Source organism: Bacidia gigantensis, assembly GCF_019456465.1.
Source record: "Bacidia gigantensis strain McMullin 20006 chromosome Unknown contig_255, whole genome shotgun sequence".
Classification (NCBI taxonomy): Eukaryota; Fungi; Ascomycota; class Lecanoromycetes; order Lecanorales; family Ramalinaceae; genus Bacidia; species Bacidia gigantensis.
Window position 1 is genome coordinate 1,697,994 of NW_025408605.1, and position 25,237 is coordinate 1,723,230.

Sequence of the window (25,237 nt, forward strand, 5' to 3'; positions counted from 1 at the left end):
GCTGTCGTTGGAATGGAGTGGAGATTGAAAAGTGGTTGGTCGTTGGTCGTTATTGTGTCTCTGAAGAGTGAGAGCGGAAGTGCGTCTTCCGCTGCTGGTGGACTGCTATCATGTCGTCATATCATCTCCATCTGGCGCCTGTTAACTATCATCCGGGCAGTGATGCCCTGAATGCGAAAGGCCCATTGTTCTGGCAGTCCAAGATTTAGAAGTGAGTGAGATAGTCAGCCGCCAAGAAATGCAATATTTTAGGCCGAGGTTTTACCGGTGAAAGCCCGGCCCGGGGCCGCTCTAGCATTCAATGTCAGCCGTCTACGAATTGTCTAATCTATCTCTAGAGTAAAGAGAATATATTATATAGCGGGTCGTAGCTTAGTCGACCCCAAGAATATCTTAGTTAATCCTAAACTTTAATTTTTAAACTTCTATTTCTAGAGAGCTAAAAGAACTTAAATAGATTAAATAAGTAAGATATATATACTTAATATATAAAAAAATCCTTAAAATAAGTATATATACTATAAATATAAAGATTTAAAGCTATAGTAATAAGTATATATTTAATATAAATTATTTATTTTTAAAAAAATTTAAAAATTTTATTTTTAATAAAGATTTATTATTATTTATATTTATATATAATTAAAATTATATAAAATAACTTTTATAATATTAAATTTTTTAAAAAATTTTAATATAAAAATTATAATTTAGAAATTTTTAATAATTAAAATTAAAAAAAATAATAAATAATTATTATATTAAAATTTTTTTATATAAAAAGATTTAATCTTAATTATTAAAATATATTTTATATTTTATTTTAATATCTTAATATAATTAAATTTTTTTAAATAAAATAAATATATAATATATATATACTAAAGTATTTTCTATTTAAAGCTTAGTATTATAAAAAGTATTTTAACTTAATATTAATAAAGTATATATATAAATTTTATAATTATTAAAAATATTTTAAATATAATTATTTATATTAAAGTAATACTTAGTATATTATTTTTAAAATATATAAATATAAATATTAATAATATATAAAATCTTTTATTTAAATTTAAATATTTCTATAATAAGTATATATTTTATATATAATATTATTATATTAATTCTAAGTAAAGCTTAATATTTAATAATAATAAAAAATAAGTTCTTTTATATAAATATTATTATTATATTTTAATTTAATATATACTTATATTTCTAAGCTATTTTTAATCTATTATTATTACTAAATAAAAAAGCTAACTTTATATTTTATATATATTAAATATATTTAAATATTAGTTTAATTTATATACTATTAATAGAAAATAATAGTTAATTAATATACTATTATTCTAAGCTTTATATTAAGTATATATAAGTATATTAATATTTAAATAAAAGCTTTTAAAGTTAAATATTAAAGTATAAATAGCTTAGTATAAATCTAATATATACTAAGAGTATATAATTATAATATTATTATTAAATAGAATATTATATATAATATAGGTTATATAATATAGGTTATATAATATTAACTATTATAAAATAATTTAAATATATATTCAAAAGATAATAATTTATTTAATTTTATAAGTATATTTAGAATAAGTATCCTAGTATAGGTTAATTTATATAATATATTAACTTTATATATATTAATATTATATAATACTTAATCTAGCTCTTATAGAGATTTTAATAATAAAGAATATTAATAAAACTAAGTAAATTAAATATATATAAAGTATATACTAAGCTTATTTTAAAAGTATATTAAAAAAATAAATTAAAAATAATAGTTAAAAAATAATTAAATATATATAAAAGCTAAGGTATAATATAAATATATATTAAAAGTATATTTAATATATATATAAAACTAGCCTATTTAGTAGGCTAATTAATTAGTATATAAATAATATAAAAGCTTTTATATAAATATTTACTTTTTATTATATATTTAATTAATATTATATAAAATAGTAAGTTTAACTTTCTATTTTATATTTAAAAGTAATTTTTATTATTTAATAAGCTTAAGTCTTTTTAAAATAAATATATATTAAATATATATAAAATATATATACTAGATACTCTAAGATATATATAATATATTTTATTTAATATTAATTATAAATATATTAAACTTATTTTAAAATAGATTTAATATTTTAATATTTAATAATAATAAATAAAAAGAAGTATATAATAAATATATATTTAGTTTACTTTTTATTAATATTAAATAATTATATTAAAATCTAATACTTATATTATAATAGTTTAAATTTATAAATAAGTTTAAATATTTATATTTTATATATATAATATTAATTAAGTTTAATATAGTTTAAAAAGTTATTTTAAAAATTAAATAAATTTTTATATTTATATTATTATAATATATTATTTTTTTATTAATTTAAATTTAAAAATTTATTAAATAATTTATTTTTAAATAATAAAATAAATAATTTAATATTAATTTTATTTATTTTAATATAAAATTTTATTTTTATTATAATTAAATTAAATATAATTTATTAATTAAAATTTATATTTAAATAATAAAATTTATTATAATATTTTTAAATATTTAATAAAATATATTTATTAATATAATTATATAAATATTAATAAATAAATATTTTTAAATAAAATTTTTAATTTTATAAATATTTATTTTATTTTTTAATTTTTAATATATTATTTATAATTTATTTTAAATAATTAATTATAATATTAATAATAATTAAATAATAATATTAAATTTTTAATTAATATATTATATATTAATTTTTATTATATTTAAATTTTTTAAAATTATAAATAATAATTAATTATATTTTAATTAATAAATAAAATAATTTATATTATAATAAAATTTTTATTATTATATAATAAAATTTTAATTATAAATATTAAATTTAATTTTTATAAATAATATAATTTAAATTTTTAAATATAATATAAATTAATTATAATAATAAATTATTTTTATAATTTTTTATTAATATTTTATTAAATAATAATATTAATATAATTATATTATTTTTAATTAATTAATTTTATATAAATTATTATTAATTATTAATATATATTTATATATACTTTTTATATTATTTATTATTTATATATATTATATTTTAAATTTTTATTAATTTATAAATTAAATTATTTTAAAAATTAAATATTTTAAAAAAATTATTAATTTAATAAATAATTAAATTATAAATTTTATTAAATTTATAAAAATATTATTATTTTTTAATTATATTATTATTTTAAATAATTTAATTTTTTATATTAATTATTATTAAATATTTAAATATAAATAATTAATAATTTATAATTATAATATTTATTATAATAATTAATTAATTATTAAAAATTAATAATTAAATATTATTATAAAATTTATAATTTATATTTAAATATTATTTATTTATTTTATTTAAATATTAATATTTATATTATATTATATTTATTATATTTATTATATTAATTTATAATTTTTTTATTTTATTTATAGTTTTTATTTTAATAAATAAAATAAATAATTAAAAAAATTTTTTTATTATAATATTTAAAATTAATAATATTAAGTATTATTTTTTTATTTAATTTATATTATTAAAATTATAATATTTAATATATTTTAATATTAATTAAAAAAAAAATTTTAATAATAAAAACTTTTATAATAATACTAAATTTTTTAATAATAATAATAATTTTATTTAAAAAAATTTTTATAAATAATATTATTTTTAAAAATTTTATTATTATTAAAAATTTTAATATTAATTTTTATTTTTAAAATATTAATTTTATTATAAAATTAAAATTTTAAAAATTTAATTAATTAATAATATTAATTATTAATAAATTAAAAATAAAAATAAATATTATAAATTAATATATAAATTTAAATAATAAATTTAATAAAAAAATTTAAATATAAATTTTATATATATAATTATATATTATAATTTAAATAAATAAAATATTATATTATAAATTTTATATTTAAAATAATATAATAATATTTATATTATATAAAATAAAATTAATAATAAATAAAATAAATTTAATTTTTAAATTTTAAAATATTTAATATAATTAAAATTTTATATTATATAAATTAATAAAATTAAATTATAAATATTATTTTAATTAATAAAATATTAATTTTAATATAATTAATTTAAATATTAAATTAAATTATAATTTTTTAATTTAATTTAATTTAATTATTTTAAATTAATATAAATAATTTAATAAATATAATATTTATTTAATTATAATTATTTTATTTTATATTTATATAATATTATAAATAATTTTTAATTAATTTAATTTTTATTTATTATTTTATATAAATTTATTAAATTATTTTATATATTTAATATATATATTAATTTAATTAATTTAATTATTTTAATTTATTTTTATATAAATATTAAATAATAATAATTTAAATTATTTTTTATTATTTTTTATTAATTTTAAATATTAAATTATTATTTATAATATTTATTTTTTAATTTAATAACTTTTTATATAAATTTAATATATTTTAAATATAAATTATAAAGGTATTAGTAAATATTATATATAATAAATTATATTTACTAAACTTAGTTTAATATTAATTAGATAAGTAATCTAGTATATACTTTATATTCTTTAAATTTTTTATTTTTTTACTTTTTAATAATATATATTATATTTATTATTTATTAAGAAAATATAGTTATTTTAATATTTATTAAAAATATATATAAAACTAATATACTAGCTCCTTACTAGTAATTATAATAGAAGATATAGAGTATAAATAGGCTTATAGTAATATATAAGAATTAATTACTAAAAAACTATTTATAAGGGCTAATACTTTTTATAAAAAGTTTTACCCTACCTACTAAAGCAGATAAAAGACTTTCTAGTAAGCTTAGCTTATTAAGCCCTTTTACCCTAGCTTCTATAGGCCTTCTTAGCGCCTATAGATAGCTAGTAGCTAATAATATAATTAATATTAATATTTATATAAATATAAATATAATAATTAATAATATTAAAAATCTTAATAATATATATAATTAATATTATAATAAATATTTCCTAAGTATATATTAAGTATAAACTAATTAAAATAAAGTTTATTTCTAATAATAATAAAAGTTAAATTCTATTTTATAATATTTTAACTTATTTTATATTATATATATATTAAATATTTTAGCTTACTAGAACCTTACTATTAAAGTAAATATATAAAAAAAAACTTATAAATATAGTATATACTTAGTATATATAAACTCTAGCTTTATATAAATCTTTTTAAATAAGAATAATAATAAGAAAAATATAAAATATAGAAATAATAAATTTATATTAAATATATATAAATATTCCTTTAATTAATAAAAAACTTTTAAAGTTAAATAAACTAGTATAAGTAAATTAACTTATATTTAATATATATTAAGTATTTTTAAATATAATATTAATATTAATAATAGTTATATATATAAAATAGTATTTAGTATCTAGATTTATATATATATAAAGCTTATATTTAAAATATATTATAATATTAAAAGTACTTATATAATAAGTACTCTAGTATAAATAAGTTTTAAAAAAGTATTTCTTTAATATATATTAAGTAGCTATAGTTAATAATCTATTAACTATAAATTTTATTATTATTAAAATTATAATAGAAAATAAATTAAATTATAATATATTATATATATATTAAGCTTATATCTCTTAATACTTTAAAGTTATAAGTTTATAATAATAGTTAATATAATATTTTATATACTAGAGAACTATAGTATATTAAATATATATATTATAAATTATATATTAAATATATATATAAAGATAGTTCTTTTAAAAATACTTTTAATATTTATATTATAAATATAAAAACTTTAATATAAGTTTTAAATAAATATATATACTTAATTTATATTAAATAAAGCTTTAAATACTATATTTTAAAATATTTATAATAATATTTTCTATTAACTAGTAGGTATAATAAAATATAAATTAAGTTTATATTAAATAATAATAACTCATTATATTATAAATACTTTATAAATTCTAAATAAGCTAAAAAAAAGTAAAATTTTAATATATATTAAGTATATATTAAAGATAATTATAAATTAATATTTTAAAAAAACTATTTTTATTACTTTTTCTATTACTACTACTTTTACTTTTCTTTATTCTTTTAAAATAAAATATATATACTTTATATATATTAAATAAAATCTTTATTAATAATAAATAGATTTTATTTATTTAATATAAGTATAAACTCTAATAAAATAAAAGAAAAATATACAGAGTATATATTAAAAGTAATAAAATATATATAAAGAATAAACTTATAAAAGCTTTTATTAAGTATATACTTAAAGTAAAAAATTAAATATTAATTATAATAAATTATTATTTAATATATATTAAGTTTATATTATTTATAGCCTAGTAATAATATTAAATAATTTACTTTTTAAATAATATATATATATTATATATATATACTAGCTTTAAAATTTATTATTTATTATTTTATTTTTAAGTAATTAAAATTATATTTTATATATATTATTTAAATTAAAAGTTTTTATTATAATTAATTAAAATTTTAAAATATAAATATTATTATTTTATTATAAATAAATTAATATAATAATTTTTAAATTTAATATTATAAATATTTTTTTTAATAAATATATTATTTTTTAAATTTTTAAAAATTATTTTATTTATTTAATTATTATTTTTTATTATAATTTATTATATTTAATAAATTTAAAAATTTTATTTATTTTTATTTAAATTTAAATTTAATTTTTTTTTTTTTAAATATAAAATTTTTTTTTATTATTTTATTTAATTATATAAAAATATTTAAAATTAAAATTAAAATTAATTATTATTTAATTTTTAATAAAATTTTATTTTATAATATTAATATTTAAATATTATAATAATAATAATAATTTTAATTTGAATATTAAAAATTTATTTAAAAATAAAAATTAATTTTTAAAATTTAAAAAAATAAAAATTTATTTATATATTTAATAGAAATATTATATATTAAATTTTAATTTATATATATTTATTATTATATAAGATAATTTATATATATAAATTGAATTAAATAAATTATTAATTATTTAATATTTAAAATTATAAATTAAATAAATATTAATATTTTAATAAATTATTTATTAATATATTATATATATATTTTATAATTTTAATTATTATAAATTAATTTTTTATTAAAATATAAATTAATAAATTAATTTAATTAATAATATAATAATAATAAATATTAATTATAATTTTATTAAAATAAATTAATTAATTAATAAATAAATATTTAAAAATATATATTATTATTAATTAAAAATATAAAATAATTTAAATAAAATTTTATATTTAATATATAATTTTAATTAAATTATATTAAATAATATTAATTTAATAAATAAATTTAAATTTAATAAATTAATTAATATAATTATATTTAATTTAAATTATTTTAATATATTAATAATTGTTTAATTATTTAATAATATATTTTAATATTTTATTTTATTTATTAATTTTTATAAATAATATATATAAATTTTTATTTAATTATTTATATATTTTAAAAATATATTAATATATTTATATAAATATTATTTTATTATTTAATTTAATTTTAAATATTTTTTTTAATTATAATTTATAATATATTAATATATTATATTTTTAATATTAATAATTTATTAATTTTAATATATTATATATTTATTTATAATATTTTAAATTAATAAATATTTAAATATTTATAATTAATTATTTAATTTTTATTATTTTTTTTTTAATTATAATTAATTTTAATTATAATATTAATATTTAAATATATTATATATTTTAATATATTATATATTTTATATTATTAAATAATTAATATATATTATTATAATTTTAAATATTTATAATTAAATATATTTATATATAATTATTTATTTAAAATATATAAATTATTATATTAATTTATATATATATAATTTATATTATTTATTTATATATAAATTAATTATAATTTAATATATTTATAAATATAATAATAAATTAAATATTAATATTATAAAATTTATAAAATTTATTATATAAAAAATAAATTAATAATTTAATTTATTAAAAATATAAAATTATTTTTAAAAAATTATATATTTAATTTATTAAAAATTTTATTTTTTTATTAATTTATTTATTATTATTTAATATTTATTTTATAAAAATTAATATTATTAATATAATTTATATAATTTATAATTTTTATATATATTTTTTAAAAATAATTTTAAATTTTTTATAATTTCTTTTTTATTATATTAATTTTAATTTTATTATAATATTAAATAATATATAATTTTTATAATATTTAAATTTTATAATTTTTAATTTTAATTATTTAGTATATACTAAGTATATATTAATTTTCTTTTAATATATATTTATAAAATATATTAAGATTTTTTAAAAATAGTAAGAAATTAAAATAATAATATTTTATTTAAATTATCTTAACTTATTAAAATCTTTTAAAGTAATAAGTTTTTTATATTTTTTTAATTTAATAAAATTCTTACTTTTTTTCTTTTTTAATATATATTTAATCTAAGTTTAATATAAATATAATATTTTTATTTAATTTTAATAACTTTAAAGTTTTTAGAACTTTAAACTTATTAATTTATACTTATTATTATAATTAATATATATTATAATACTTTTAATATATTAATTTATTTTTAAAACTAATTTTTAATTCTAATTATAAATAGCTTTTAAATTGTATTATTGTTTAACTTTTAATATATATATTATATATATTTATAGCTTTAATAATTAAAGAAGTAATTAATAATAATATTTATTATAAATTAATATTTTTAAAATAATAATTTATATTAAGTATATATAGTTTTTCTATAAGTAATAACTAAAATAAATAAATAAAATATTCTAAATCTATTAGTATCTATTAATAAACTTAGTAAAATATAAAAGAAACCCTTATATATATTAAAGATATATTAAATATATATAGTTATAATATTATAATTAATAATATTAAAATATATAATAAAGTTTTTAATAAAGTATTAAGTATTTATATTATAATATATAATAAATATATATTAATAAATTTAACTATATTACTATATTTAAAATTAATATTCTAAGATAAGTATATTATTTTAAATTAAATAAACTTAATAGTATATATTAAATATATAAATATTAATATAATAAAAATAAATCTAAATTAAAAGAAAATAATTATAAATAAGAAATAAAAATATTAAATATATATTTAATAAAAGCTAAATATATACTTATATTAATATTATAATTAAATAGATTTTAATTAGTAATTAAAAAAAATATAATATTTAAAAGAATTAAAGTAATATTTTTATAATTATTATTAAATATATTAAGTATAGTCTAGGAAAACTACTTTATAGTTAATATTTAAATATATTATAAATAATTTTAAAGAACTTATATATATTTATATATATTTTATAAATATAAAGTTTATTTATTTATTATTATAAATAAAGAATTTATATTAAAGTAAAGAATTTAATTTTATTATAAAGTTAAATAATTCTTTATTCTTAGTATATATTAAATTAATATTATTTAGGCTTCTAATATATATATTACCTAATAAGATAAAAAAAAAAAAAAAAAATTAATAAAAAGATATATATAAAAGCTAGCTATAAAGATTAAATTAAGTTTTTAAGTAAATAATAAAGATTTAATATTTATAGAAAATAGAATATATATATATAAAGTATATATTTATTAAGTTAATACTTTATAAATATATTTTTATATAATAAAAAGTAAACTAAAGCTACTAGTTATATTAGAGAAACTAGTAGTAAATAAAAGCTAATTATATATACTAAGTTAATATTTAATGAATACTCTAGTTTAAAGGGAAAATAAGTAAAATAAAGTTTTATTTTAATTAATATATAAGTATTTTAAATATTTATTTTATATTTCTAATAATATATAATTAAAAAAAATAAAGTATTTAGAAAAAAACTTTAAAAATAAGACTTTACTTTAAAACCTAATAAATTATTATAATATAAGTTATATATATATTAAATAGAATTAAAAAAGAATAATAATTTATATAAAAACCTAAATTAATAAACTTATTTTAAATATTAAAATTTTAAAGATATATAAAGTGTATTTTAAATAAAAAGTAAAAAGCTAATATAGTATATTATTAAATAAAAAAAGTAGTAAATTATTTATAATTATAATATATATTAAATATATATATTCTATTATTTATAATAAAATATTCTTAAAATAAAAAGTTATAAAATAGAAAAAGTATTTTAATATTTATAATTATAATATATACTAAGTATATATAATCTATTACTTAGTAAAATATTCTTAAAATAAAAAGTTATAAAATAGAAAAAGTATTTTAATATTTATAATTATAATATATATTAAATATATACTATAGTAAATAGAATTAATTAGCTTATTTTTAAAATAATCCTTTATGTATACTATATATTTATATTTTTCTATATTTTAAGCTTAGCTAGTTTTTATTAAAACTTTTTTTTTTATTTTTTTATTAAATATTAATAATTTTTATTTATAGACTTTATATATACTAGCTATATACTTAATATTTTACTTTATTTATAAATAATTATATTAAATAATATTATTTATTTTAAAAATTATTAAGTTAAAAAAGTAGTTTTATAAATATAAATAAAATATATATTAAAGGTTAATTTAATATTATATTTAAAGTATTAATCTAAAATTAAGAATTATTATTAATTAAATTAGAAATTTATAAGTTTATATTTAATATATACTTTTAAAATAGCTAAAGAGTATTATATAAGTTCTTAGAATTATAAAATTTAATTTTATTAATAATATATTTTTTAGCTATTTATTATATTTATTTTTTTAAAAACTTAATATATATAAAAATTATATTTATAAGTAACTAATCTATTCATTATAATTATTTAATTAATTTTATAATTTTATAATAATATTAATATTTTTTTATATTAAGTATATATTATATTATTAAAGAAATTTATTTTTATTAAATATTTTTTAATAATAAAAATAAATACTTTATATATATTTAATATATATAAAGTATATAATAAATAAATTAACTATAGTATTATATTTAATAATTTAAGTTTTTAATTTATAAAGTTATTATTTATAAAGTAGTTACTTTTAACTAAATTAGTTTTTTTTTAAATTAAATTCTAATATATTTTTAAAACTTTAATAGCTATAAATAATAATTTAATAAAAATCTAAGATTCTTATTTAAATTTAATTTAAGTTTAAAGCTTAAAATATTTTAAATATATACTTTATAAATATAATTTAACTTTTTAAATAATAAATTATTAAAATAAATATAAAATTAAATATAAAATTAAATACTTTAAAATTTTTTTAATAAAATTCTATTTAATATATATTTAATAGAATATAAATATATATTATAAATATTTATTTTAAGTTCTATTAAAATCTTATAAATAAAAAAAATCTTTAAACTTTAATAATATTAATAATATATTATATATTATTAATATATACTTATTAAGTACTTATTTTTTATATATATTAATAATAAAAATTAAAAGTTTTTTAAAAACTTAAAATATATATAAAAAGTTAAGTTTATATTCTTTAATTTTTTTAAATATATAGAATATATATATAAATAATAATAAATATATTTTCTTTAATTTATAATTTAAAAAATATAATAATAAATATTTAATTTTAAAAAAGTTAATATTTTAGCTTATATTAAATATATATATAAATTTTTATTATGTTTATTTTATTTAATTAAAGAAAAAATATTAGTTTTTTTTTAATTATTTTAAATAAAAAATTTATTTAAATATATTTAAGTATTTAAAAAATTTTAATTTAAATATATATATAATATATAATAAGTTAATATTATAAATTATTTTAAAAAATTATATTATAAATTTATTATTAATTTTTAAATTAAAGTTTATTAAAGTTAAATTCTTATATAATACTTTTATATATAAGCTAAGTATATATATATAATAAATAATAATATTACTTATAAAAAAATATTTTTTAAATATTATAATAATTTCTTTTTTTAAATTAATATATTTAATTAATTTTTATTATTTAAACTTATATAAAATACTTAAAATATATATTTATTATAAGTTTAATATATATTTATAAACTAAAGAAATAATAAAAACTACTTTAAATAAAATTTAATTAAAATAAAAACATTTTTATTAAAAATTAATATATAGATAATAAAGTTAAAGATATTATATTATTTTATTATATTTATAATTTAGTTAGTAATAGAATTAGGTAATTTATTTAAATATAATAAGTAATAAGTATATTTTATATATATATAAAATATATAGAATAGAAATTAAATATAATTTAAAAAATAAATATTTAATTAAATTAAATAATTTTATATATATTATATTTTTCTAAAACTTTAAAGATAATTAAAACTTAGAAATATAAATATAAATTTAATATATATAAAAAGTATATTTATTATAAATAATTTTTTAAAAATTAAAATTAATTATTAATATATAGTTTTAAATAAAGTTTTAAATATTTAAATAGAAAATTAATTAAAGATAATAAATATTAATTTAGAAAATTATATAAATAATAAGTTTAATAATATATTAAAATTTAAAATTATTATTATAATTATAATTTATAAATTAAATTTAAGTTTTTAATATATATTTAATATATATTATATAAAGATTAAATTTATATTATTTTTTTAAAATATTATAAACTTAATATATTTATATATATTTATTTTATACTTAGAATATATATATATTTTCTATAATTATTAAAATTATAAAAAAGTATTATAAAATCTATAAATATTTCTTATTATATACTTTAATATATTATTTTAAGTCTACTTTAATATTATTAGCTAATACTAAAGTATAAAACTAGTTTTATAATTAAATAATATTTTAAAGTTTAATTTTATTATATATTAAATGTATATAAAAGATATTTAAATAAATAAATTAATAATATTTAATATTTATATATTTAAAAAATTAATAAAAAACTTTTACTAATAGATTTTTTATTTTAATTTATAGAAATTATATAAATATTTTATAATATTTTAAATTTATTTTTTTAAATTTAAATTATATTTAAAAGATATTAAATAATATATAATAAATATATATTTTATTTATATTTAATATTATATTTTAAATAACTTTATATATATTTTTTTAATTATTTAATAAAAGTAAAATAAATATAAATTTTAATAAATAATATAAAAAATACTTTAAATATATATTTTAAAATAGTTTAGTATATACTTATAATAATTAATTATTTTTATAATAATAACTTAACTTTATAAACTTTAGTTAATAAGAATTCTATATTTATTAATCTTTTTTTAATATATATTTAATATATATTATAATTATGTTTTTTAATTATTTATTAATAATAATTCTATAGCTAAATATTTTTTTATATTTTATATATTTTAATAGTTTATTAAATATTTATTATTATTTAAATTTTATTTTTATTTTTAATTTAATTTAAAAAAATTTTAAATAAATAAAAATATATTTTTTTATAAATATTAATATACATTAAGTATATATATTAAATAGATTTATAGGAATAATATATAACTAATTAATTATTACTATATTAGTATTTAATATATTATTTATAATATTATTATTATATTAAAAAGTAGGATTAAAGAAAATAAAATTAAAAAATTTAACTACTATTTATATACTAAGTATATATAGTAAACTTATCCAACCCCTCTAAGTTTTTCCGGCGCTAAGGAATTAGAACTTATAGTTTAGGGTCGACCAAAGTATTCTTAGGGTCGACTGACCTAAGAGCCTATCGTATAGTATAGTGTATATATCTTTCGTGTACTATTTGACCCGAATCTTTGATTTGATGCACAAGGCTACAAGGATTGACAGTGAGCTGATTGAAGGTTGTGGGTTAATCCTTTGTCAACGGTGAGTGACCTCTCTGCCAGATCTCATTTATGAGCTACGTCACGTTACGCTATGTGAATTGAGGCCATGTGCTAAATAGTGTACCACCAGTACCGTACACGAAATTGACTCTAAGCCCTATCAATGACCAAACCACCGCCTTAGCGCTGCTTTTGCTGCATCCATGTCTGCCTCCGCATTCTCCCCCGTCACCCAAGCAACGATCCCATCAGGTCGTATCAACAAAGACCGTAGACCACCTGTGTCTTTCACTCCCAGTTCAACGTACTCAACATTTCCCTCGTATGATCCATCGAATAGCAGTTCCTTCAAGGTCGAGTCCTCTCCAAAATCAACAAGCATTCCTCTACCCCTTTCAAGTTTGGGACCCAGCCTTGAGCCATCGATCAGCTCGAAATCCGGGGCACTACTTCCCACAAGTGGATGCGTATCTTCTTTTCCTTCAACAAGCTCGTACCGCTGAGTGAGCCCCCAGAAGCGCTCAATCAACAAATTCGCTCCCTCAGTCGTACCAATCAAGTCGCGAATCAGACTTTGAGCTGCTTGGCCATGTGGGTCAGGCGACAGCACGTTGACTTGTGCGCGCACCCAATCTAGCACCCATACTCCGATAGGGTGTCTCTCACTCTCGTATGTGTCGAGCAATGCTAAATCCGCGTTTGCTCTGCCAGACTTTGCCTCCTGTCGAATCGTGGCGGCAAGCTTCCAGCCCAGGTTCATGGCATCACCTAATCCAAGATTCAGACCCTGCGCTCCCACGGGACCATGAATGTGCGCAGCATCGCCAGCCAGGATGACGCGGCCTTTACGGTATTGCGTCGTTTGCATGCATCGATCTGTGAAATTAGAAGCAAGGTGAACCTTCGTGATTTTCACGTCCGTAATGCCTGATATGCGCTCGAAAAGGCTCTGAACATGCTCCTTCGTAATCTCCTGCGATCGATCAAAGGCGCCGTTATCGAAGTCGGTCATGTACAGGGCATTTGGGCCACCAAGAATATACATCCCATTTTTCGTGGGATGGAATCCTGGTTTCAGCTTCTCAAAATGGTCCCAGTCGCATTTGATGGCGTAGCCGGTGAATTTGGGTTCTGTGCCGATGAAGTCAAAGCCTGCCTGTTTGCGGACGACGCTGTGCCCGCCGTCGCAGCCCACGAGCCACTTGGTGCGGAAAGATTGGTTTTCACCCGCATGCACAGTCAGGCTGTCATCGTGTTCGACGAAGCTTGTGACGCCATTACCCCTGCCAATCTCAACGCCCAAGGCTTCGGCACGCTGAATCAACGCTTTTTCGATCTTCTGAATGGTTGTAGGCCCCGGCTGTAAAGATGGACCATCAATGCGGTATTTCCATCGATCTAGGTCGAATTTATTGGCATTGAGGGAAATACCGGCGAAGTGACCGCCGAATTGGAAGCCAGGTTTCTTTTGAAATGACACAGCCCGCTCGCTGGGGTTGTAGATCTTGTCCAGCAGTCCACGGCGGTAGAAGCCTTCGATGGATGGCGTGTTGAGTCCACGTAGGCCTAATGGCATGACTTTCCATTCTGACTCTGGATTGGCGTCGCGCTCGAGGACACGGACGGAGACGCCTGCGATGCGTAGTTCGCAGGCTAGGAAGAGTCCTATGGGGCCGCCGCCGGCCACGATCACGTCGTAGAGCTTGTTCATGATGTAGTGTTTCGAGTGTTTGCTGAATCCTGGTCGAGTGAGATGGAATCCAGCAGTTATTTGCTTTCTGGAGGTCGTGGGGACTACATATGCAGGACCTGCGGCCCCTCATTTCGGACACTGATATCGTCCGACTTTCGACGGAGCTCAACTTCACAGATGGCTGAGACCAAACACCAACATCTTCATAGTCCATGGTTGCACGGAGCCCTCGATAATAATCATATGTATCGCAAATTTCCCCCGACTTACGAGTACGACTCGGGGACTCTCGGGCCCGAGATCCCGAAGATATCCGATCGGCCGACGGGTCAATTTCATCATCAGTCAAAAATCAGCTTCCTGCTCTAACGTACGCGGATCAGAATCCTATTCCAATTATGGTCAATTGAGCTGTGGAACTGTTCGTTTGGCAAGATCTGGACTTCCCTCACTATCGGGGCTGTCTGCATCATTAGACCAGTGCAAGAAGGTGTAGGATGGACTCTTCCGCACTATCGCCGAGCGCTTCTCCTAGAAAGCCGACGTTCGCCTGCGTCAGTTGCTCTGATCGCAAAGTGAAATGCGACAAACAAAGCCCTTGTAGTACTTGTGTCAGACACAATGTCGAATGTATCTTTCGCCCGCTAAAGCCATCCCGAAGGCATCGCAAAATCGTCACGACAAGAGATGAGCTATTGGAAGAGCGATTGAAGCGATGTGAAGCATTACTCCAAGAAAAGGGTATCGATCCGAGTCAAGCAACAGGCACTTCCGTAGAGAGTGCTTCAGAAGTCATGAAACGTCCACAAAGTAGCTCCTCTGATGTACTCGTTACGGAAACTATTTGGCATATGCCAACATCTGCCTCGACCGTATCAGGGCCACAAGCGACAACATTCAAGCCCCAACTACTACGAGGAGAGAAAGGCACAAGGCTTGTCGACAAGTATGCTCCTTTATCAGGATGCGAAGAACGGTGCTAAACCTCGAACAGCAGTCTGTGGTCGAGAGTGTCAGAAGAAGTGCGTTGTCCTTTGTCTGGTCAGCATAGACGATTTGATTCTAACCACTTCCCAGATACACAGTGCGGAGAATGCTCCGGACGAAGATTCAACCGACGATGCAAGCGACGAGGACGAAACGGATTTTGCTTATGTTTTAGGCTCGAAAACACACAAGAGTGCAGCCACACACCCTCCAGCCGAGATCGTTCAACGACTATGGCAGGTCTACGTCGAGAATGTCGATCCCTTGACGAAAGTGGTCCACGTACCAAGCTTGCAGCGAGCGATAGAGAAAGCAATCACTGATGTACACCGCATCCCAAAGGGCTTTGAAGCGCTGATGTTCGCAATATATAGCATGGCTATCTTATCGCTAACGGATACCGAGTGTAAAGAAACACTCGGGGACAATCGAGCGACACTCCTTCCGCAGTATGTAGCTGCTACAAAGACGGCACTCTCACGCGCCAGATTCATGAGCAGCACCAGTGTCGTTGTTCTACAGGCACTTATGCTTCATATTCTTTCTATCCGAGACGACTATGAGCCGCGTGCCGTATGGAGCCTAACAGGAGCTGCCATCCGGATTGCAGAGGGCATGGGTATGCGCCACGATGGCACATTGCTAGGCTTGTCACCTTTTGAGACCGAGATTTATCGACGTATTTGGTGGCAACTCAAAATGCACGACTTTAAAGCATCCGAGCTTGCCGGCCAGGCAAAATTCCGTGACTTTGAGATCGATGCCTCTACACCTAAGAAGCCTGCCAATGTCAACGATAGCGATCTATATCCTTCCATGACGCATGCCGCGCCTGAATCAGAGCAACTTACAGATATGATATGGATCACGTTCCGCTGCGATCTTGCTAGTTTTGCCGCTTCTCAAAAAGTGAGTATGCAGAAACAAGGCAAAGCTGTGTTCACGTCGGAGGAGTACGTCGCCATGGACGACTTAACGATAAAGGATGGGTTCATCAAGAAGATGCAAGATATGATTGAGACGAAGTACCTGCGTTATTGTGATCCAACTGACCCACTACAACTCTTGACTCTACTCTGTGGACGGGCCGCAGCAAATCTTGTGCGATTCATGGCACATCACCCACGCAGATGGGCCAACATGGACCAAGTTCCAGCCGCCGAACAAGAATTCGTATGGTCCATCGTGATCCAGCTCATGGAACAATTCAACATGATGCGAACCAGCCCCCAAATCCGCCGGTTTGCCTGGAACGCACCCTACTTCATCCAGTGGCACGCTGTCATTCATATTCTCGACACCCTTCGGGCGCACCCACTCCGTCCAGATGCCGCTAAGGCTTGGCAACTTATCGGCTCGCTTTATGAACACAATGAAGCGATGCTCTTGAGCCTCAAAAGACCAATTCTCGTAGCGGTTGGGAACCTCTGTCTGAAAGCGTGGAGCGCCCGCGCAGCAGCTCTTGCAAGGGAAAACAGACCCCCTCCGAAGGAACCGGATTATATCGCCAAGCTACGAGAGCAACGACAGGCTGCTAAAGTCCGGAGAGAAGCCGCGCTCGCGAAGAAGAGAGGAATGGGCAATAGCGGCTTGCTAGCGAACAACGTTAAGATCACAGACCAAGGTCTTTATCGCGCATCATCAGATTCAGTGAGTGAAGATAAGCGACAACAATTCTCAGCAGCGGCACAAGCACCAAACTCGGGTCTGGATGATGCATACTGGCTCAGCGACGGCATGAATAACGATTTATTCAACGGTGGGGCATCTGATCCAATGAATTTAGATAGCGATGCCATTCTGGCGCAAGCTTCGTGGACTGATACTCCGAACAGCGAGGTCATTGATTGGGGTCAGTGGGATAGTTGGTTTGGCAGTCTTGACCCGCGCCCGAATGCTGGCGTAGGGGTGAATTGAGGGAATTGGAGTCATTTTCTGTCCGCATCACTGGGCGTGATATTTTTTTTTCGGTTTGTTTTCCAATTCTTGCATAGCCCTCAACATACATGTTGGATTTCCGAAAAAGTCTTCTCCTCACTGATTTATACCTAAAACTGAATTCTCTCCGCTTGTTTGATATGCTCACTTGCCTGATTTTGCGCGCCTAGACCGTGGGCCATTCATTACTGGGAAAGTCTTATGGCTGCATTCTTAACTTCCCCTTCATAGGCGTAATATATACGGGAAACCATCCCCACGCAGTTCCACTAGTGAGACATACCCCAAGAAATACATCATTTTTTGTGCAGCCTTCTCTCCATCATAACACCAGTAAATCAAACCCTTCTCTACCCACAACCACTCTTGTTCCTGGGTTCTCGAATATCGTCAGCGTTATCTCAACCGTGCACGAGTCAGCTTAATGAACATTCGTGCCAGGTCTACTCAATTCCCTCTGATGGAACTTACTTAGAGAGATGATCATAGTTTTTAAAACGTCCGTTCATGATCCCGTCGCTTAGTATTTCTGCCTTCTCCGACCTTCTATCTGTTTCTAAACCCTCTGTACAGCTCATTTGTGAGGTGGGAGGACATTTCATTTTCAATGAGGGAGGGGTGACGATGACTTTCTTGGAGGCAAATTAGAGAGGGCAGGGGAAAATGGAAGGCCGCTCGGTGTGCAGTCGCGAAATCAAATTGTATTAAAGCTACCCAGTCTATGGACACGCGATGAAGTTTTTCGAACCGAACGTGTGTGTATTAAGAGAAGCCAACAACCTCCCCTTCCCCTTCCCCAACGCCTCCCTACCCCTCTCACCACAGACCGCGACCAACCTTCTATTCCCCTCTCCTCACACTATCTATGGACACACAGGATAATTATCCGGATAGGTCGAATTGTGATAAGTGTAGAACTGCCCAATACTACTATCCGCGGTGAAATAACTGCCGCCTCCAGTGCTGGTGAGATCGCCGTGATAGACCGTGCAGTTGAAATTGCCATTCGACAGCACATTCAAGTAGAGAGTATGATACGGCGGGCACTGGTTCTGCCCAACTTGACTGCACAAATCGATCGCAGTGCAGGGATTGTTGTTGGCTGTGGCTGCGGTGATGACGGAGTTGAGCGGCGGATACGTGCCTGGTTGGTCGTTTGCGGGATTGCTGTCGAGCAAGCGCAGCCCCGTGCCGTTGTTAAGGAGGGAGAAGCGGCTGTTGCACACCGAGGGGTCGGTGACCGGGAAGGAGTAGAACCGACCGGGGGAGTTCTTGAAGCCTGTTGACTGTGTCCAGGGCTGGTAGTTCGAGGCGTTGAGCTGGTTGTGCCACAGCAGACAGCGCCACGTGTGCGTTGAGTAGTCGGCGGTGATGTCGAACATGTGATAGTTGTAGAAGCGGGTGCGACGCCGGCATTCAGTCACGAAAGAGCAGTTGTCGTAGCTTTCGAGTGGGTAGTCGAAGCTCAGCGGGCTTGGCCAGACCGCGTAGTTGTCGTTTCCAGGATTGTTGTCGACGAGACGGGTGCCGAAGCCTTGGTAGAATTGCTTGAAGTTTCGGACCGTGCAGTTGGGCAGGCCATAGTAGGCTTCGCCGTGCCCGTAGTTTGATGACAGGTCGGTGACATAGGAACTGTCGTTTAAGGTTGAATGGTAGATGGCGCATTGCCAAGCTGGAACGCTATAGTCGAATGCTACTTCATATGTGAGGTAGGAGTTAGTAACCGCAGCATTCTCACAACTTGTTCGGGCCTGGCAGAAGGTCTGTGAAGCGTCGATGGTCTGCGTGATGCGAGGATAGATATTACTATCCCAAGCGGCTGGGTTATTGATTGGTAGGCGCTTCCCAGTACCGTTGTAGAATTGATTGAAAGCTGTACCAAGGTCACAAGTGTAATTGGTAGAGAAAGTCGGTGTTGCCGACGCCGATGATGCTGTTGAGGCTGTACTTGATCCTAGTATCCGTGTTAGATACTTGCGATGGATTTCTGAGAATTTGTGAAGAACAGCCAGGTAGCTGATTGGTTTGAAGACAGGCAGAGGTTGGAAGTTGGGTATAAGTAGGGACAGGCCATGAGAGAAGGTCAAGGTGCCATTGCAGTGACAGAGGCAAATTGACACGCGGAGATACAGACTCGTTTTTTGGGGTCGCAGACATGAAGAGAGGAATTGCAGACTCACCACTTGTACTTGATCCTGAGACCCCTGGAGATGCTGCGCCTGGTAGGGTTGTTAGTATGTTCAATGCGACAAGGGAAAGAGAATGATACTGGAACTCTTACCACCTGATGTTGACGATACAGAGGAGCTTGAGGCCGAACCTAGCGTTCAATTATCAGCCACGACTTTCGCAACGGATGACATTGATTATGAAGTCTAAACAGAAACTTACCACCTGCATTCCCGCTAGGAGTGCTTGAAGCACCTGAAGGAGACGGGCTTGAGCCTAGATTAACGCCATACTGTCAGCCTGAATGATACGAATGATAACCGGAAGTAACAAATTGACGACTTACCACCGGAAGATCCACCACCTGAAGCTGACGCTCCTGGTGAAGACGACCCACCCGCGCCTGCGCTTGGAGAGCCCGTTGGACTAGATGATGCACCTCCAGCAGAGCCAGAATTAGAAGGCGAAGATGCTGCTCCTCCAGATGGACCTGAAGATGGTGATGGTGATGGTGAAGCACCCGATCCCCCGTTACTAGCACCGGGAGAAGATGAAGCCCCACCAGATCCTGATGCGCCACCGTTGGGAGAACTTGAGGGTGTGTTGCCATTACCAGAGGCTGAAGGTGACGGGCCGCTTCCACCACCAGAGGCAGATGCACCGCTTCCACCACCCGACGCAGATGGCCCACTGCCGGCATCAGACGCAGATGGTCCAGAACCAGCACCTGAAGCACCCGCAGCAGAATCGGATGCAGATGGACCTGGGCCAGCGCCAGCGCCAGAACCAGAAGCGGATGCCCCATTACCAGCACCAGAAGCAGCAGCCCCAGAAATGGATGGAGATGGAATGCTGCCGGCTCCAGAATCACTAGGTCCAGCTCCAGCGCCACCTCCAACTTCAGATGCAGACGGAGATGGACTACTACCAGCGTCCGATGCGCCAGCGCCAGAGACTGAAGCAGACGGACCACCCTCAGCAGTTGACGCACCAGCGCCAGGAACAGAAGCCGTCGGGCCACTACCAGCGCTTGACTCACCAGCACCAGGAACAGAAGCAGATGGACTCTCGCTGGGACCAGGAGCGCCATTATCAGAGCCCGAAGCGGGCGGGCCATTGTCGGATATAGATGCGCCTGCTGACGGCTCTCCACTTGGGCCAGAGGGACTGGTGATGATAGGTGTAGCGGGGACGGATGCACCGCCAGATGAAGCTTGGGGGCCTAGTTCGGTTTGTGATTCGGGATCGCCGATGTATCCTGGACATGCAGCCGCTATTTCGCGTTAGCTTGCTCGATAGCATGTGGGATAAGAGCCAAAGGGTTTCATACCTGGCTCAGCCGTGAGGTATACCCTCGTACACTCGCTCGGTGGGGCAACGGTGAAGTAGGTAGTGATATCGTCGCTGGTAGGAAATGTGCAGAAGACGGCGAGATTGCCCAAGAACTCTGCATTTCTCCATTCCAAAGTGCCGTTGTTGATTCCCCAGAACGTCGTGATATCACCGGGGCTAGTGGAAGGTGTGAACACCGCCGAAGCAACACCGGTCGTGGCTGAGTAGACCAAGTCGTCTCGATTGTAGACTGATAGGATACCATCTGAGTTCAATTGGTAGCCAGTAGAAGTCTTGCAATCATCCTGCGAGCCATTGCGACTTGCGAATCCACTTGTGGAGCGCGCGCCCGGATTGAGAGGTTGGCTGAATGCGATGAGGAACTTCAGTCGAGGTGGAAGTCCGGTGCTCCTGGATACGGTCAGCTTTTGTGTAGGTACGGGATGAAGTGGACTTACCCAGAGCCTCCACTTGGAGTGGGACTCGGACTGGCAGGACCCCCTCCGCCGCCGGCGCCGTTTGATCCAGATGGGCCAGGAGAGACGCCTGGCGATCCACCGGCACCACCAGCACCACCGCCGCTGGCAGAGGCTCCAGGGCTGCTGACACCACCTGGAGGATTGAGCCCTGAGTTCGTGGGTGAGCCTGGTCCACCGGAGCTTCCTCCAGCACCATTGCCTTGGCCTGGCAGGCCGGAGATGGAGGGAGAGCCTGGGCCTCCTCCAGTTCCGGAAGGGCCACCAATACCACTAATACTGGGTGTTTGCTGGCCTGAAAGACTTCCTGCTGGAGTTGCGCCGAAGCCAGAGCTCAGACTATTGCCTGGCCCTGATGGTAGACCGTTTGCAGAACCTCCAGAGCCGCCAGAGCCTGCAGTTGCAGCGCCACCAGCCCCAGATATGTCGGATTCACAAGTACTTGATGGCGGAGGGAGAAGAGGAGAAGTCGGATAGCAGATGGCTGTGTTGCTTGTGATGGTGACTGTCTTGCAGTGAGGGCATTTTTCGTCGAGTTTGGCGACTTCAGCTCTCTCGGCGATGTGATGTCCTACTTGAGCAACGTCTTGTAGTATTTTCGCTGTTGCTAATGATGCCAAGTAGAGCACCGAAGCGTTGATTTTCATGTTGCTTTTGGTAGTTCAGAATGAAAATCAGTGAGTGAGTACAAGACATGGCCGAGAAAGTCATATAGCATTGTTGGGGGTGTTAAAATTGCATTCCGCAATTTATTCGCGTTTGCACACGTTCTTGTTTACAACCAGGGTCCCCATGGATTTGACCAGACAACAAAGTCTCTGATGAAGGCCGGAAAACCAAGGTAGCATCCATGCCTCTCCTAAGATGAATCCTCTGGTCTTCGAATACCATTGAGATGCTGTTGATACAGATAGAGACTTATGAGTTGGCCTTGTCGAGGTCGCCAAATGTGCCAAGACTGCCCATGCTTTCTACTTGCATCTCCTTGCTTCGCGGAAATGAAGGAATTTCCCGCTGTCAACGAGCCTTCTGGAACACCCTGTAGGGCGTTCTCGACTCTGAACCGTTCATCGAACTCAAATTCCTAAAATGTCTCCGCCGTAACATTTTCTTCGAGCGCTAAACCTAGGCCAATTTGTAAAAATTGATCAACATAAGATCCAGTCTTCCAAAAGAAGACGCCGATGCCCCTTGTTGCGCCTGAAAAATGTCAGCAGGTTCAGACGATGCCTATAGCTACTTGTGTCTGACTTAAAGAAGCCCATCCTGCTACTCTTTGTGACAGTATACACCTATTGTAGAGAGGATGCGCAGCCACCCAGAGATCGTAATAGGTGGTAGTCGCTTCTTGTACCATCTGAGCTTCAGGGTCGAAACCTGGGAGATAACCCCACGGGAAAGCCCTTTGCAAAACTATTGCAAGCGTACAGCTCCCTATTCATGCATCTCAGTCGTCGTACGCGAAAGGCACGCGGGCTAAAAGTTTCTCACCGGACACGTATCTTTTTGGGAGCACTTGGACCGCCAGTTTGTCACTCTCGTACGTGTGCTGTAAGCGGAATTGAATTTCTGTGTACATATGAAGAGATACATCCTCGGAATAAAGCTTTTGTATCGCTCCATTGCAGTCGTCCGGATTATAGCCTTGACCAGCCCAGTCACGATATCTAGTGCAATTGATGGTCCATGGATCGTCCGATGAGCCGTTTACGGCTTCAAGAGTAGCAAGCACTATGACAGACTGGTGAAGCACCAAAAGAAGGTAGGGAACGAGCAGTGCTATCTTGAATGCATACGAAAGTGACCAAGGCTCCATAGGCAATCGTGAATGTGACCAATGCTACGCATAGCAATCAGACCTAAAGTCTCTGATTTAAACAATCAATTGGTTGGTGGACCAGGTGCGCTAATTGTCGGAACCAAGCCTGCCAATGTCTCAATTTCCCACATCAAAGCGTTGGAGACAACAACGGGGACCAAACAATCCTAGAGACCCTTCGCAGAGTCTCAAATATTTTGACACAGACATTTCAATCAAATTGAGCGTGCACGTGGTGATGGAGAATCCAAATCGAGATCTCAATTAGGAGATGAATCCTATCGACTTCGATGTAGGTCTCTTAGGTTGTTGGGGATTTTGCCAGCCACCTCTGCGCGTACATCTCTTCATGTCCGGTCTAGAAGCACTACATTGCTCCAGGGTAAGACCACGGCAATTATAACAGGTTGTTATTCATGTTGGATGGGAGGTAAAAGGAGGGCGATTATAAACGCGTGGTGAGCGCGCCAAAGTGGGCTAGGCTCAAATCTGACTAGCGCATAAAATTTCTGTCATCTCCAAATTACATTCCTGGCATCATACACGACAAACATTGACGTTGTTGCGACCCGGTAATTCAGCCAGGCAGAAACACGGGACTCAGTACTTCGAGTTTGTCACAAGGT

At 26.6% G+C, this 25,237-nt stretch overlaps 3 protein-coding genes across 3 annotated transcripts; 1 reads left to right on the forward strand and 2 right to left on the reverse strand.

Moving 5' to 3' along the window:
- Positions 1-14,357: 14,357 nt before the first annotated feature.
- On the reverse strand, positions 14,358-15,908 carry KY384_007284 (uncharacterized protein; the record flags this gene model as incomplete). The annotated part of the gene is made up of 1 exon (XM_044815775.1): positions 14,358-15,908. One exon carries the CDS (start codon positions 15,906-15,908, stop codon positions 14,358-14,360), a length of 1,551 nt encoding a protein of 516 aa, XP_044667649.1.
- Positions 15,909-16,712: 804 nt separating this feature from the next.
- KY384_007285 (uncharacterized protein) lies at positions 16,713-18,794 on the forward strand (the record flags this gene model as incomplete). Its single annotated transcript, XM_044815776.1, has 1 exon — positions 16,713-18,794. One exon carries the CDS (start codon positions 16,713-16,715, stop codon positions 18,792-18,794), a length of 2,082 nt encoding a protein of 693 aa, XP_044667650.1.
- Positions 18,795-19,678: 884 nt separating this feature from the next.
- On the reverse strand, positions 19,679-23,439 carry KY384_007286 (uncharacterized protein; the record flags this gene model as incomplete). The annotated part of the gene is made up of 5 exons (XM_044815777.1): positions 19,679-20,769; positions 20,996-21,034; positions 22,024-22,257; positions 22,315-22,727; positions 22,775-23,439. The coding sequence occupies 5 exons, from the start codon at positions 23,437-23,439 to the stop codon at positions 19,679-19,681; spliced, it is 2,442 nt and encodes an 813-aa protein (XP_044667651.1).
- Between the last annotated feature and the right edge of the window lie 1,798 nt (positions 23,440-25,237).